Genomic DNA, 17,140 nt, shown 5'->3' on the forward strand with positions numbered 1-17,140 from the left:
AACGAAAGCTCGCGTTATGTGCGCGGAAGCGAGTGTCTCTGGCGGCGTCGACCGATCAATAAGACGTGGCGTCCCGCGCTGCAGCCACCAGCCGCCCATAGAGTCCCAGCGCAGGTGCACAAGGTTTAGGAAGCACGCTCGAAGGCGCGGTCACGCTGGCTAATACACCATACAAATAAAAGACAGTCTGGTGACGCATTCTGATGCGCGTTCCTTCCTCGTATGAAGGTCCTCGTACGAACACCGTCTGCAAACATGTTCCAAGCGTACGAATGGACGAAGCAAAAATACATCGAACAAGCTTGAGGCTTGTGCGATGCGCTGGTGGCTTTACGCCGCAACCCACATTTGGTTTATTGGCGGTCAACTCAAGAATAAATTGGTCATCGGACAGCTGGGATGTCATCTCCGGGCGGGGTGATGGTAGGCGATTCGAAATGACACCGGGTAGATCCATCGAGAGCCCCCCCCCCCCCCCCCCCAAAAAAAAAAAAAAAAAAAACACTAATTGTGCCACGAAAAAAAAAAAAAAAGAAGGGGGAGGAGAGGTCATTCGTGGCGGCATAATGTTTGGACGGACCTGTATACATGGTCGCGATATACCATATATCTAGGGAAAAGAAAGTGCGTCTTGACGCTCGGATGTGCGTAGGGTTGTGTAATCGTACCGGCGATATGTTTCAGGCCGAATTCCCTCATTTCTAGATACAGTCACACCGCTCAGACATCATAAAAAAAGAAACAGTGTTCGCTGTAGATTTGATGACAGAATGGACCTTGTCCGAGAAGCGTTTTGCGCACGCGCGAGCGCCCGATGCCAAGCGGCGGAAGTCGGCACGAAAAATCTAGCGAATTCGGGAGGAGGCTGTGGATCAGCGACTATAACACGTAATTGCAGCCTATATATATAATTGTGTTACACAAAAGAATAGGGGCAGAAAGAAAAACACGACGTTTGGGTGAACACCACGGATGGCAGTCTTTAAAGTCGCGTTTGGCACGCGCCGCAGCCAGAGAGCGAAGAAACTGGTAGCGTAGCTCCCAATTTCGATTGGCAGGCAGGTCAGTTCCTCGATTTTTAGTTCGTGCAGCCACCGCCTGGTGCCGTCGGTATGTGGAAAAGATCCATTATCGGCGGACATGCCTCAAGTATTTTCGAAGCGTGACTGCTTCATATACATGCATGACTTGAACATGTCTGAAAGCAGTTCTTGCATTATACCAATGCCACAGGACCGTATTATGCTTTAACCAAGCGTCTGTGCCCCCCACCCCCTCCCTGATCCCCTCACAAACTGTCTTGATTATAGCGATAGCGTTTGCGGGGGTAGTGGACTGCACTAATGGGGAGTTTTAGAATAACGTGCGCAATTTTAGCGCACGCTAGCGCTAAATTTCGCGCTATTAGCGCACGCGACGCAAGAGAATTTTAGAATAGAGTTTCTCCGCCGCGACGCAAAAAGCATCTCGCGCTTGCAGCGCCACCAAGATACAGTCAAAATTTTTATTTCACACACGAAATACTGTAACTTGAGAAAAGAAATTTGGTTCAGAGTAACATTTTACATTTGTTTAAACGTGAGAATGCGACGAGGGCGGTCGACCGGTCGCCTCGGCAAGAGTGTACTGACCTTCGCCGATATATGTTCGCTCGTCGCAAGCATCAAGTTGCCGGTGATAGTTGCCCACCTTACTGGGTTTTCCGAACCGAGTGCAACGTCGTCCTGCGTTGAAAATCGCAGTCACGAGGATGCCGCCGACATCGCGCTCACGACGCCGCCAGAGCGGCCGCAGTCATAGCCCTGGGGGCCGCCATTTTTTTAACTGTGCTCGTCTTGGCTTTAGCCAACTTCTCATAACGAATCCTCCTTGGAGGAGCGCAAAGACCCTTTGCGTACGCCCGGAATTTCCGAGAAATAGCGAGCGCTAAAATAGCGCACGCAAAGCGCAAAACGTGGTTAGCGTTCGGCGCATGCGAAGTGGCGATGACGCTATCCTTTGCGTACACAAAGCTTTAGCGTGCGCTATTCTAAAACTTCCTAATACAAGCGCGAGCGAGTACCTTTGGTAGGCCTTACCATTGTAGAAGTAAGGCCCCACTTCATGCACGAGAGTTCGTGCAGTCGAAACGCGTTCTGAAGCAAGTATTAGCGGCGAGATGTTTTGGTGGCGCCCTCCTATGGTTCCCCCTTGTGACGTCATTACCTTGCGAACAACAAGTTCGATGGTGTTTGTAAATAGCATGGTGGAAGCCTGAAATCATTGCGCTCTCAAAGCAACACTGCCAACACCGTCGAAATTAAAGTTCTTTCATTCCTCTTATTTCCGTCGATGGTATACCCTTTCCGACGTCATAGTCAGCTTTTGGGCCAATCGTGGAAGGCCGACCACAGCGACGCTTTCGGTCGCGCACGGGGCTAATAGCTCACGCTTCTAAGCAGGCTCCAATCTATGTTGGTGGAACCAGAGCCGTAAATGTAGAGAGTTTGGCCATTCGTAGGGAAGTATAGGAGACAAATGAGGAGGCGCCATTGGCCGAAAGCGGGCTGGGCGTGTTCCAGGGCGTCTTCAGAAATTTGAATGCGACCAACCAGAAGCCGGAAATAATACCCTGGCGGTGGTCGCGAGAAACAAGCCTGATAACTGCATTGGAGTAACTCTCAATGGCTGAAGATATGGTACACGTGATACTGCAATCACGTTAATCCAAAATGATGGTGGAAGGGTGCGACTAGCGGAACGATCGACATAATCCGTACGCCAAGCGCCCAGGGCCGGGAATCTGCCGTCCGAACGGTCACACTCTGTCCGCGCAAAACAGAGTTGCGCGGCGCATTTGTTTCTTATATCTTTCTGCATGATCATGATCAAAACAACACGTACACCTTATTTTCAACCCCGAAGAGTAAACTACCACTTCGCTCTTACGCGCTTATTAAAACCATATACGAACATAGACTTTTGATCAGAACTGCTTGCTGCTACCACCGCTAGGGGATTCTTTTCGGCTTCTGGTTAGTCAAGAGAGCATGCCAAGCCCTCTTTCCGACTCTGCCGCACACCCTGACTCAGCCCGCGCCTCCCATTGACCAAACTCTCTACATATACGGATCTGGGTGGAACTCCAACATTTAACATAACCCACTTCGATCTCACTGGAAGGAAAGATACACGAGCCGGACGCGAGAATCTGCCCGTTGGTATTGCATCGTGCATACACGCCGAACATTAACGTCGGATATTAAACAAACGCAATTGTGCTCGCGTTAGCGCGACAGCGCTCACAGCCCGTCTCGGGCGTACAGGGCGCGAACACGTCGACACGTGCCGTGCCGCAACCCGTCCAAGTCGGTACACAAACGCGCCGTGTCACCAGTTCGCCTGCAGCTCGACTGCACACTTGCACGGCGAGGCAGTTTGCGCGAGCCAGCCGACCGAGAGCCATGCTTTCCAGAGGCGCAATTTGGCCCGCCGCAAAGAACGAAGTCGTCCGGGCGTGCGAAGCTCGCGCATTGGCAACCCCGCAACTCGGCGGCGGCGGCGACGGACCGGCTCTTATGAAAGGCGGCAGCAATGCAAGCTGCCCCGCCCAGCGCTCGAGGCGCGATGAGAGAACGCTTCGGGCGAAAGTGCTGCGTTCGCCACAACGACGAGGCCGTATACCTCGCCCCGCGCGCGCGCGCGCGAGGTATACAAGGCGTTACAGGCCGGCACCTCGCGTCCGCCCTGTCATTAATTCGGGCAAGAGATCGGAGTGGACGAAACTCTCGCAACCAGCCCCCTTGTCCTCGCTATAACAACACCCATTGCACAACTGCAAAGCCGCGTGTGCTGCCTTTTCTTTTTTTGGTCACCTAAAGTGCGGGGAACAGACTGGATATCAATGCCGCGTCAGCGTTCAACTGGGATCTTTGGTGTTCAAATCTTGAAAACACGAGCCTTATCCGAAAGCCGACAAAGCACTGGTACTGAGTGTAACAGTTCACACTCCATTTCCCCATCTGTTTCCTTTTTCACATAGATACGCACGCATAACGTGCTGCAGACATACTACCGCACGTACACATAGGCGCGCGCGCACACGGCAATCAGTGTGTAGACGCGGAAACGGGAATGTCTTGCCACGACCTGGACACGCTTGACGCCAACGAACCGTGACCTCATGCGATATCCGCATATATGGTCGGTTCGACAGGGCGGTATAGGTACGAGGTACATGTGACCCCATCGAAAAAGTTCAGTAGCAAAGAGAGACGTTTTAGCTTGTTTGTTTGCTTTTGATAGAAAAAGCACAATTTTTCATTTGTCCTTTTTTTTTTTTTACATCTCAGTTTTTTTAATGATTTGAACGAGTATGCACGCGTTGAATGCGAATTATTTATACGTTCAAAAATTGACTGGTTTCATTCCGCTAATCTGTTCAAATACAAGCTTATACCGTAGTTACCCTTACGTGAAAGCTCGAGACGGCCACCTGGAATAGCATTTTCCCGGACGACTTTATAGAATCAGCGAACTAGCGCACGCCGAGTGGCAGAGGCATGGTCGGTGTCGCTGGGAGATTCGCCGCTATTTTCGCACATTTATTTAGGTATGCGTGTCACATAAAATTCCCTCGAGACAATGACCTAGAGAGACCGACTCTACGTGTTCCACCTTGTATCCGCTGGTTGGCCAATTCTTGAAAAGTCTTCGATTTTAAGGCTTTTTCAATCACGATGAGAAAGGAGTATGCGCCCCCAGACCACACGCTTGCCAAACAGAATTATCTTTTATATATGTAGAACAACTTTATTTTATATCACGTCTAAGATTGTAAAATGTAAAAGAGAAGAAAGCTTACGCATACCAAATGAAACTCATCCGCTGGACACGCGCACTTCGAAAGTTATACGACAGCAAAAACACCCAAGCGAAGCTGGTGCAGCGTTGCGGGCATATTAAAATCGGTAATTTAAATCGAGAATAATACGATCGAATCCGCCCCTTGCGAAGGAACTGAGCAAACGCGAGAAAACAAAAACAAAACGAAAAGGAGAGGAATAAACAAACAGGCGCCCCCAACTCTTCGGCATAATTGGGGAGGCTCTTGGAAGAGATTCCCCTCCGCGCACTACTCGAAAATTCCTCGCACAATGCACTCGAGGCGTTCAAACGCATCGTCAAACCTAACCCCCCCCCCCCCCTCTCTCTCTCTCTCTCGACCGATCCGGGAGAAGAGTAAAAAAACAACTAAAAAAAAACGGGAAAACGCTGCCTGCTTTCCAAATCGAACCGCACACGCCAAGATCACCCCCAGACCAAACGTTAAAAAAAAATTATAAAAAAAGAGAAGAGCAATCGAGTCGACATTAGAAACCTAAACATAAGCAAATAAACGAATAAATAAATAAATATTTGTGGAGTAGAGCCGGAGGCATCGACGAACGCGCAGTTTCGTGACTTCTGTCCGTAATTCAGGCGCGGCGCTCGTGGCTTCTTTGGGGGTTGGGTGCGTCGCAAGCGAGCCGTGACAGGGCATAGAGATTTAGGAGCGGGAGGCACTTGGGCGAGAGCCGCGCGTACACCTAATTCCCGCGCAGGCGACTCACGTCGCCGAGCGCCCTCGCGCATGCGGGGCGGTCGCAATGAGCACGCGTCTCGTTTGGCATGCACGCACGCACGGGAGCCTACCCCCGCCCCGTCCCCCATCCCCAAGTCGAGGGTTAAGAACGGCGCGAATACGTCACACTCGGCCGTTCATTTCGAAAGTCACAGTATGAACGCACATGCGTCGTACAAAAGCCGCAGGCGGGGTTCTAAGCACGTTTCCTTTCAACATGTATGTACGTATTCTTCGAACATGTCTGTAGTCAGTTTTTGTATGACTCAGAAGTGGACGCGTTCGCCGCACTAATCAACGGCCTTCCCTTTCATCACCTCACCCGCTTCTCTGAGCGTTAGTATGGTGGACGAGAACGTGATTCCGTGCCGAAAAAAAAAATTAGGTACAAAATAAAAGAGCGCAAAAGAGACGACGACAAGAGAGAAGGCAGGACAGGTGCCTGTCCTACCTACTCCCGTGTACTTGACTTTGTTGCGCTATTTATGTACCTAAATATCCACCAACTAGCCCAACAACGTGCTTTATTCGATAGACGCTAATCTAACGAGCACCTAGCTTCCACTGTAATGTCAGCTTAGGGGTGAACAGGGTGTAGAATACACGCCGCTTCCAATAAAAACAGCCAATGGATGGTCCCTGCAGAGGCGGCAAGGCATTCTGTGGAAGTGTCACTCGACAGTCGGCGGGGTGCCGTATAAAAAGGCAAACGCGGTGGTTATATTGTTTTGCGTGGCAAACAGCGATTGGCTGAGCGTGTGACCCGTCTACCGAATTGCTTCCAAGGCGAGCCCTCTGATTGACTTGGCGTAAGAGCTGTTTACAAAGGCATAATTTTAGTTGAAACGCACCACTATATACTGGGTAAATTCTTAAGTGATCGGACAATGGTAACTAGTAGACTGATTTTTACTGTAGAAGGCTGGATCGCGGATCGAGACTGGTCTCGCTGGGGTCGAGCCGCACCAGCGGCAGCCGTCGCTCGACACCAGCTAATGCAAGCGACTCTATGGGAGAAACGGGGAAAACTGCAATTTCTTACCTTAGTAGGTTGTTCTCGACGATGAAACTTTTACCTTGTCTTCCGGGAATGACAGTTAATATTCTAAGTGCAAACATCAAACGCGTTAGGATACCGATCTTTTTTATTATTAATAAATGTTTCGAGGTTTAGCTTGAGGGTTGCGACTTTGTTAGACGTAAATTTTAATGCCGTTCAATGAGAAAATGGTTGCCGAGAGTCAGTGTGGAGTCAATCGTGATCTCGAAGTAATCAGATCCATAGAGTTATTATAATGTACGGTATAGAGGTTCAACTGGCGCTAGTGTCTACGCGACTTACGGGAGGCAAATGGAAGCAGACAGGGACGAGTCTACTTTAGCGGTGCTCCTGTGCATTGCTTTAGGCAAACGCACGTGCATTTTGTATCTTCGCAGGGAAATAACGTGGAACACTTTTGTCCTTTGGGTCGTACCGAATAGTATGTACCTTTATGAACATCGTAAAAGTGTATTTGCTTTAGTTAGCGGATTTTTCTTCATCAGTGAACGATGTTAACTTCGCTATATTTCAGATCCAAACCTCTGTTCCACAGGAGGTGTGAACCTACACACCTCCTCTGGAGCAACTTAGACGCAATTCTGAAGGCACCGCGACCAACGGACGTGTCAGAACTTCGCTCCTACCTCGGCTTGATTACGTACTAAAGCAAGTTTCTACCAAACATGGCAACCCTGCCGTCCCCTCTGCACGAACTGCTTAACAAAGGGCATAAATAGCACTGGTCGAAACACGCAGATGGAGCTTTTGAACAAGGTAAGCTCAAGTTGAAACAGTCGCAGATTCTAGCACATTTCGACCTGGCGAAGCACCTTCGATTAAAATGTGACGCCTTCCCGTACGGCATCGGTGCGGTGCTATCAGTCAAGGATGGTAATGACTATCGACCGGTTGGGTTTCACTCACGTACCTTGTCGAAGACAAAGCGGAATTACGCGCACCTAGAAAAAGAGGGATTGGCTCTCGTATTGGGGGTCACAAAGTTCAGAGAACACTTGTAGGGCCGTGCATTTACTTTGGTGACGGACCTCTGGTGGGCATTTTTCACCAAAATCGAGCTGTCTCTCACACGGCGGCTGCAAGAATACAACGGTGGGCGTTGCTGTTAAGAGCCTACTCGTATCAGATAGTGTATCCGAAAAGAGAGCTGAACCAAAATCCGGATGCCCTCAGCAGATTGCCACAACCAGCAACAGAAGCGTCTTCTGAAGACTTGCAGGAGTATGTTATTGTCATGGAGGCCTTGGATGACTCTTTCACTCCTTCCATAGAACTCCGGCGATTGACTGCCGTGACCCCGTTCTTCGTCAGGTGATGAGGTTTATCCTGAAGGGCTGGCCAAGGAACAAGAAGAGGATCAGCAGCCAGCTAAGGCCGTTTTACAATCGAAGAGACGACATGACAGTGGCCCACGGGTTAGTTTACTGGGGGCAGAGGGTGGTGATCGCCGAACGCGCACGTGAGAGATTGTTGAAGCTTCTACATGGCACCCATGTTGGCGCATCGGGAATGAAAGCAGTCGCGAGAACCTTGCTCTCGTATTCGGGCCTAGACGAACACATTGAACAAGTGGCGCGGAGGTGTGTCGCATGCGCTAAGGTAGCGTCGCTACCACCTTCTCAAACACCGAAGCCTTGGCCAGAGACAAGACAGAAATTGTCTCGAGTTCACATCGAGTTTGCAGGCCCAGTAGATGGCTACATGTTACTCATAGTCGTAGATTCGCACAGTAAGCGGATAGAGGTGGCGATGTTATAGACGGCCACAGTGGAGTCTACCATATAGGCCTTGCGCGCGATATTTGCACGTTTCGGACTGCCCGGGACCGTATAGTTTCGGATAATGATTCTCAGTTTGTTAGTGCCGAGTTTCAGGATTTTGTTCGCGCAACAACGTCCTGCATATGCGCACGGCGCCTTATTTTCCCCAGTCGAATGGTTTGGCTGAGAGAGCCGTGAGAACAGTCAAAGAGGGTCTCAAGAAGTTGAAAGAGGGCAACATGCATACACGATTAGCTCGCTTCTTACACAGCTACAGCAGAACGTCAGGAAACGACGGGAAGACCCCATCGCAAAGATTACTGGGCTACACTACTCGTTCACGTATTGAAACTCTACTACATGTGGTGTTGCCAAACACTCAGGATGTTACAACCAACCCCTTCAAAGTAATTGCGGACAGCGACGTGATGGCAGGAGCATTCTCAGCACAGCTCGCACGTGTCGGTGATTCTTTCCATTTTGTTTACTTCTTTTATTCAAGCCTTCCTTTCTGGCAATAAACAAGTTTCCATCATGCTGCTACACGGGTCGGTCGTGTACACTTCATAGCGGTTCCCACGTTTTTTTCCCGTTGCATTTTACTCGTTAAGAAGGCGAAGTTCGCTTTCTTAAACTGTTGCCCAATTGCTTGCTACACAAGCATTGTTGAAGTTATAATAAAAGATGGTTATACAATAGCCCAATGCTAACATAATATAAGAGCAAACATATAAACTTCGACTTGGATGTTTGAAAAAGACGAACCTGGTTGGACGCCGAACCTCAGCAGGTTATTCACGACATCCCTAAAGCCACGATCACACTGCTCGTACTTCGTACAAAAGACAGTGACAGTGTCTGAGGTCTTCCTTGCAGGACATTCCTGACCCATTGATCGTACACACTGTCAACAGACATGTTCCAAGCATACATATGTGTGAAGTAAGCATGCTTCGGACATTTCTGAGGCGTCCCCGCAGATAATTCTGTCCTGTAGGACGTACGAACGGGCTGGCGGCGGCCTAATTCGGTCCCTGTGCCGAGCCTCTCTCTCTCCCTCTCCACTCACCCGTGCGGCCACTGGCGAGGACCCCGTCGGAGAGCGTCCACGAGACGGAGGCGTCGGTGCCTCGCTCCAGCGCGGCGCCGAACGTGAGCGCCGAGCCGACCCGGGCGACGTAGTACGGCCGGTCCAGGGACAGTCCGCGGGGGCTCCGCTGGACGTGGAGCCGCCGATCGATCACGCAGCTCACGTTGCCCAGCGGGTTGCTGGCCGTCACGGACACCCCGAACGCTCCTCCTGCGGTCCAAGAGCGCGGTCACTAACTCGCTTTGCATCGACCTATAGGACACAGCCTATAGTGTATACAGTGTAATACACGGGACGCGAACGAATCGTAATTCCGAGCATTTCTCCGGACCCGTTTCGGCTCCCGCATACACAAGATTCTGGGACATTCGCACCTCAGCCAAACCTTTAAAACAAATTTGATTGCAGCCCAGCAAGTGCGGCCATGGTTACATTCCCCTGAAGAACTGTAGACGGCAATAATACGATAGGAATTGATAAAAGAAAAAGGAAGCTCAGAAGTGTATATGGTCAGAAAGTGTTGCAAAATATCTTTTTGACGTATTGAAAAGCAATGAATGGCATACCGATCAAAGGACAGCCAAAGAGAACGTTCTTTATTCGGCGGGGAAACAAACAAACACGAGGAGCACAAGGTTCACACGAACTTGCTCGCAGCATACTTTCCTTGTCCAATATAGCACGGCATAATATCGTTTTCTTTTGTATCTCGCAGCATGCATCTAAAACTAAAATGCCAATGTGAATCACCCAACCCCATCCGGAGATATAGCGGCGACTGCAGCTTTCGGTGTGCCTCGGCGAAAAAGTAGATAACACTTTTTATAGGCTCAAACTGACGACGAAGCAAACATCGTAATTTGGCTCTACAGTCACCGACACGCTAAGAAATGCGGGTCGTGGTCAGTCCCAAGCATTTTATCATCGTGCCGCAGCTGAGCGCGATCCAAACCAACGCGTTTTTGTAAGCGCGTAGTACGTCGTGCACTTCTCGGAAATTGCGTATTTCATGATGTTTTTGCTGTTTCCGGCGCGCTTTATGAGTCACAAGCGTGCGCGTTGATCAGGACGGTGCGCTTTCGGGCGAGCTAGAGTTCCTCTATATAGCTACCTTTTATGGTAGCAGAGTTGCGCATAGGTCCGCCATCCTGCCCTCAAAACCATCCAGGTGTTTTGTAGGAAAGCCACACTCCTGTCTGCAGGAGTCGGGTATAGGCTCGGCGCAGCGCCGACGGTGAGCGCTCGTTCATTCTGCTTTATTTTTGGCAATCACATTACGCTTTTTATGAACGTGTAAATACATGTTCGTGTAAACACGAGCCTGCACACCACGCTCGTGCAAACAAATAAATATTTTAAATAAACAGTTTGCAAAAAGATTGCCGCAGTCGGCGGTGGCAGCGACGCACTCGTGCTCGGCGTTTTGGCCTCTCTGCAGCGCGTGGATGCTTTTTGAACATCGTGATCTCATTCGACGAATAGAGATGCGAGCGGCGTGCGGAAAGCATGATGCGCAACTCTGCTTCTCCTTTGGGGGAGCATATACAGGAACTCTAGGGCAAGCGGAGAGCATCTGCGCCAGACGGTGAAGAAACGTGGAAACGGAACTGGTGTTCCCTTCGATAGGCCGGGAGGTGATATGGGAGAAGAGCGCCCTACTACGTCACAGGAAGCCCACTATCTACGCGCGCACAAATAGGCGTTGGTTTGGATCGTGCTTTAGCTGCTCAGAATGCCCAAGAAGGAATTACGACGCAGACGGGCTGAACGCAAAAACCAACGCACTGTCCCTTGTAAGCCGCGGTTACATAGCTAATACAAAAGACAGTCCGATCTCAGGCTTGTTTCTTCCTTGTATTCAACGGGCCTGTCGCACTAATCTCTCTCTCACACACACACAAACACACGCACACACACAAACAAATAAACAAAATGGCTGCACGCATGTTTGAAGCAAATATGCTCGAGCCGTGTCCGCCGATAGCTCTGTCCTCGCGTCTGCGGCAAACGCCGTGTCTCTCGCGTGATGAACGAGGAGTGCGACTCGGTCGCGCTCCTCTTTCCTCGAGAGACGCGAATGATCCACGACGACTCCATATCCGCTCCTCGCGTAGCGGGCAATCGCGAAACTTCTCGGAACAAACTCGGCGGTCGAGGGTCCGGGCCATCCAATCAGGTCCAGTCGGCGCGTCCTCGCGGAGGCACCGAGAGAGAGGTCCCCGAAGAGGAGTCCCTCCCGAGAGCGGTGCCGCGCAGCTAGGACACTCGAGGGGAACCCTCGAAGGAAACCCGGGTCGGCGAAGATGACAAACGTCGGAGTCGTGACCTCAGAACGGCCACGGGGTCCCGGGAACATGGGCGCCGGCATTAACGGCAAATGGACACGGGAGGATCATCCATTTCCGGGGCGCAGAGCAATAACAGTCGGCGTAACTATGACTCCGCTCACTCCCCTACGCCGACAGTGCGACGGAAGTTGGGCGCTCGCTGGACCGGTCAAGCGTTTGTCTTCTGCCACGTGATCACGCTGCCGCACGTGCCCACGCGCACAGAGCGGGGTCAGGTGACGAAAGAGGGCCGGTTCATTGGTTCGGCGAGCGAGTAGGGCCAACACCACCTAGATAAGCAGAAGGCGTCCGCACCGGCATCACAGTCAGATCGATCGAGGCCTGCGATTGGGCACGAGTGCTGCGTCAGTGTTCGGCCAGGGCTCGTGTCCAATCAGTGCGTCGAAGGTCGGACTCGGGACACAATAGCCGAGTTAGCACGATCCGATTCTGGTGACGTTTCAAAAAGGGAGAGGAGGCCATGCGGAGGCTCTGATGCGCTGCAATCTCGGGTCTGGTCATTCCTTCTCTATCGTGTGTCCTCCATCCCCCACCCTCTCTTTCTTTTTCTCATCCAACAGTCCAGTAGCTCGGCCATGTTGATGCCCCCTCGCGCATCACGCTGTCCGACCAATTAAAACGATTGTACAGCTGGAATGTTTCCATGCTTAAGTCGTCCGTTTAAATTGTGAAAGTGTCGCTTTAGATTGGTATGAAGTTTGTGTTAAGTTTAAGTTTCATACAACAAAGGGCTAATAAAATGTAAGCTAAAAAGAAGGATCTTAATGACCAGCGTGTTTGCAGGAATTCGTGTTTGATTTTGGCGGTGCTGAAGAGAGCAAAAGCGCAGCAAAAACACACACACACACACAGACACACAAGCGCGCGCGCACGCACAAACACACACACACACAACAGGCTGTCTGCGGTGATAATCGGAGCCCAAAACAAAACATACAAAGAAAAAACAGAAACAAAACTTTTCTTGTCCGTCGGTCTTCTTTCCTTCGAATTTTGTTTATGGCTCTTCGGCTCAACGCGCGCAAACGTTCGATCTTTTATTAAAGAAATGTCGTCTTTTGCCGCTAATCTCGCTTCTATTCATTGCAAGCCACATCATTCGGCTTCGACGATAGGCGCAAGAGCTGAACTGCCGCTATGCAACCGCACGCAGGTGTCGGCATTTCTGACAAAGACGGATCGCACAAAACGCATGCATTGAGAATCGCCGAGCGCGCGAGGGAATAAAGCCGCCGCTTGATGGCGCCCTGCACAGGTCACGTGTCACTTTCCGCAGCGTTATCGGTGAAAATAGGAACACAAAGAGAAAACGAAGAGCGGAAAACGCAAAAACATCAAAGGAAAAAATAAAAAACGGTGCATTGCCAGGGGTGCGATGGGGAAGCGAAAGGCTTTATCGACGGATCTATCAAGAATTTATACGCCGAGAACGCGAGATCCCCGCTCAGCGTGAAATGCAGGAATTGCGGCGGCAGTCTCCTCTCCATTTCACCTTACGATGGACTGCAGAGAACGCTACGAACCATCGGAGCCAATCCAATACCGTGTGAGCGTTATGTGAGCTTTGAGAGACAGAGAGACAGAAGCGGCAAGCGAGACGCGCAGTCACGTGACATGTTCACAGCGCTGCGATTGGCTGCGATGGCTGATCGTAGCTTCCGCTGCGGTCCATCATGAGGTGAAACGGAATAGAGAGAGAACGGGAGGCCCGCCGCTTGCCAGCCGTGTTCGGCCTTTGTTCCGAGAGGAAATGAGACGGCTGGAAAAGATGGGGGGAATCGAGCTTTCGACGTGGATCTGCAAGATTTCGTGTCGAACGGCTGGAGGCTGCGGGAGTTGTTTGTGCGCCTGTGGCTTCAGTTGTGCGTTGCCCCTGCGTGCGGGGAAAACGACGAGGGCCGGCAGGAGGGTCTGAGGAGTAATTCCGCCGCAGCAGCGGTTGGGAGGCTCCGGCGTCGTATACTAAACAAAACGCACTCACTCGGCGGGCGCGCTTATCTTTCCAAATGAAACCTGAAGATTCTTACGAAGAAATCAAGAGCGTGTAGTGAAGTACGTCTAAACCCTCCAAGCGGCTTGCAGGGGGCGTTCGGACATGCAATGTCTGGAAGACACGAATGGTTCATGTAAAACCAACACAGAAAAGAGCAATAAGGATCGTCGATCTCTTTCGTGAACAAATATAAGGGCATCGCTAAGAAAGTCATAGATACGACAAAATGTGTTGCCGGCTTGGTCGCACTGCAGCCATCATGGCTTCGACAGTTGCGCCCTTTAGCGAACGTTCACCTGCTACTCCTCAGAAAGGACACCGAAGTGTCGTGCAAGTTCTATCAACGTATTGGGGCAAGCCTAACGATAACGTTTCTTCAACATTGGAAATGGTTCGTCCACAAAGCGACTAAAGGAAGCTTAATGCACAACCTGGCAGTCCTCATTAGCGAATGGCTGAAACGAGAAACGCTGCAGTATACTGCAAAACGTTGCATATATCAACCGTGCAACCAGAAGCCAAGAAAAAAGGAACTTCTGGCCAAGTGTAAGCATTGGCTCACCTCGAATTTTGAGGAGAAAATAAAACAAGAACCTAAATGTATTCTCTTTTTCTCTTTTGTGTGTAAGCACGAGTAACACGTCAAACGTTCATGGAAGATGAGAAATTCCAAGGACTAGGAGGTTCAAGAAAGATCGAGGAATCGGCGATTTTGCACACTATTCAATGATCACACCCTAGAAGCAGAGACCCATGCCCTCCTAAATACAAAACATTAACTTGAAGTACAAATGGCCGTTGAAATTGTACGCCAAAACCGAGGATATTCAAATATTTCGAAGGGATAAACAACGGACACCATCCGATCGTGCTGAGTCTGGGATCAGCGAAGCCTCAACTCGGGTACTTGACGGGGGTACGCACTCCACAAGTCCGAACGGCAAGCATTTGAATATCGATAAAAAAAGTGCCTTAGATATGTGTTTATCGACGTGATACTTACTGCATCAATCTTAATAAAAAGAGAGGTCAGTCCTCCTTAGGATATGGCCATTTGCCTTCGCCTCTGAAACAAACAGACCGACGCGTGCACGCGACTCGCACCTGGCAATCATAATTCACACATTGTGCGTATCATTCATAGGCTCGACTATGGCGATCTATTTGGAAACAATACATTAAACGTTCCATACGTTTGTCGAATACGGCAAGATACAAGCACAAAAAAAGGTAAAAAGAGATAAGAAGAAAAAGGAAAAGACCGCGCTACCTTTCATCCTCTTGTCTTTTTCGTAAGCAATCGAGAGTCTCAGTTCGTTTTTTGCAACAAAGACCATTTCGCTCACGTCTGAACCATGTTTCAGAAAAGTGTCCTGGTTTTAACTTTCTGCTCAAGCTACAATGTCAGACATTTAATTTTCTTTCTTTTTTTTTTTCTCTACCGTGTGCCTCACAGCTGCCTTACTGATCCGCAAACGTTTTCCTTCTGTGATTCTCTCTTTGGACTCATCGGTCTTGAAACGGAGCGCCGAATTCCACGAATGATGCGCCCACTGAAGTAAAGGTTGGCAGCGGCGCACGACGGCGGCAGATGTATACGCGTCGAATACCCCGCGAGCAACACACATCGCTGCTTCCTCTGATGGCCTCCCTCCCCCCCGCTGGCAACGCGAATGTGATACATAATATCCAATTTCAATCTCACACGGCCGCGAGTTCGTGACTAGAATGAAGGATCGCCAAAGAGGGGACGTGGCTGACAAGACGGTATGCGCGAACGGGAATGAAAGAATAAAAAAAGAGAAAGAAAGAAACCCACCTCTGGCGTAGCGATGGGCCACGATCGCTGTAGGCATCGACCTCTCGTTGAGCACGGCGTCGACACGTTCGATCTGGCCGTCCCCGAAGTCGAAGACAAACACGACGTCAGATCCTCTCCACACCCAGGCCTCGAACAACACTTCGTCACTCGTCTCGCACTCAACGCTCGTCGGCGACGTGTCACCCACAACCTTCGACGCTCCTGACACGTCATCGTTTCTTGCTGTTGACGGACTCAATGACCAGGAGTTGTCCTGGTACGCTGTGGGGGACACGGCCTCGTCGGATGGTGGGTGGTCGGAGACGGCGCCGTCACAGTCGTGGAGGAGGACGACGTAGCGGCCACCGACGACGTCCGCACGCAGTTTGTCGATGTCCTCGACGACTGTTATGGGAGGTTCCAGGCGAGCGGAGAGGTTGTGCTGCGACAGCACGTTTGACACGGACACGGTGACGCTGTACGTGCTTGCGATGCCGTAGACGTGACGAGCCACGCTGGTGCGGCCACGACTGCGAACGAGAAGGGGCGGGAGATGCGTTTACATTTTTAAATACAACAATGCAAAACTAAAAGCTTTTTTTTTTTTTTTTTTTATGACGTGTCATGTCTTGCAATGCGTTTCTGGCTTGCGATTCCGAAATAAAGATACAAGAAATCTTGCGATTCCTAAACAAACATTACAAGATGAATTGAACATTACCTAGTAATATAGAGATATCATGTCTCAAGGTCAATGCTTGAAGTCCAGTGACCAGGGAAAACGGGCAAGATGAACGCAGGAACTACGTTGATGTTTCATGTTTGCCTTTCCTCAAACTTGAAGGTAAAATATCTGTAAACCCAACATGTCTGTTTTTTTTGGTTTTTGTTTGAACTTTGTGTTCCGCACAATTCCAGCTCCAAATATGAACCTTTTTTCAATACACAAAATGAGCCAATTCAGATCTGAAAAGTTGGGAAAACTTGTCGCCGGCGAACCCACCAATGCCCGAGTCCCACTAGAGCGATAAACAGAAACAAACGACAGCGACAAGCCTCAAACCAGAGTTTTTCGCGATTTGACAGGCTTTGTAAAATAAAGGAGGCCATGCTCAAACACGAGCATCATGCATGCGAGGGTATCTTCAACAGGCTTCCAATGGGGGAGGGATCTGGTGTATAAAACGGGAAAGGGGGTTTAATGGCTATGCGAAATGTTATTCTCCAGGCAGGGAAAAGACTCGCATAGCCAAAGGGGAGAGGGAGGGAAAGATGTGGATTGAGATGGGTTAAATAAGATATCTTGGCAGTTACTAGGGGAAAGTCACTCGTGCGTACTTCACAAGCAATGAACGACTAAACGCCTGCCAAAGGTACCATCGCGAGCCTGCTGCATGTGTTTGGGGCTTGTCCGTGTCGGTTGTTTCTGTTTGTCGCTCTAGTGGGACTCGGGCACGTGGGCATAAGGGTGCGGCGTCTGTTGACA

The 17,140-nt window shown here is 50.2% G+C and overlaps 1 protein-coding gene across 1 annotated transcript in view; it reads right to left on the bottom strand.

The window, feature by feature from the left end:
* Positions 1-17,140, bottom strand: part of LOC8040786 — a 741,318-nt gene that overhangs the window by 98,262 nt on the left and 625,916 nt on the right. Inside the window, exons 8-9 of the mRNA XM_042294075.1 lie at positions 15,673-16,184; positions 9,492-9,722 (exon numbers count right to left, since the gene is read on the bottom strand). Of these exons, the coding sequence (XP_042150009.1) occupies positions 9,492-9,722; positions 15,673-16,184 (743 nt within the window). The remainder of the gene's footprint in view (positions 1-9,491; positions 9,723-15,672; positions 16,185-17,140) is intronic.

This window comes from Ixodes scapularis, unplaced genomic scaffold (genome assembly GCF_016920785.2).
Source record: "Ixodes scapularis isolate PalLabHiFi unplaced genomic scaffold, ASM1692078v2 PGA_scaffold5__190_contigs__length_132052651, whole genome shotgun sequence".
Classification (NCBI taxonomy): Eukaryota; Metazoa; Arthropoda; class Arachnida; order Ixodida; family Ixodidae; genus Ixodes; species Ixodes scapularis.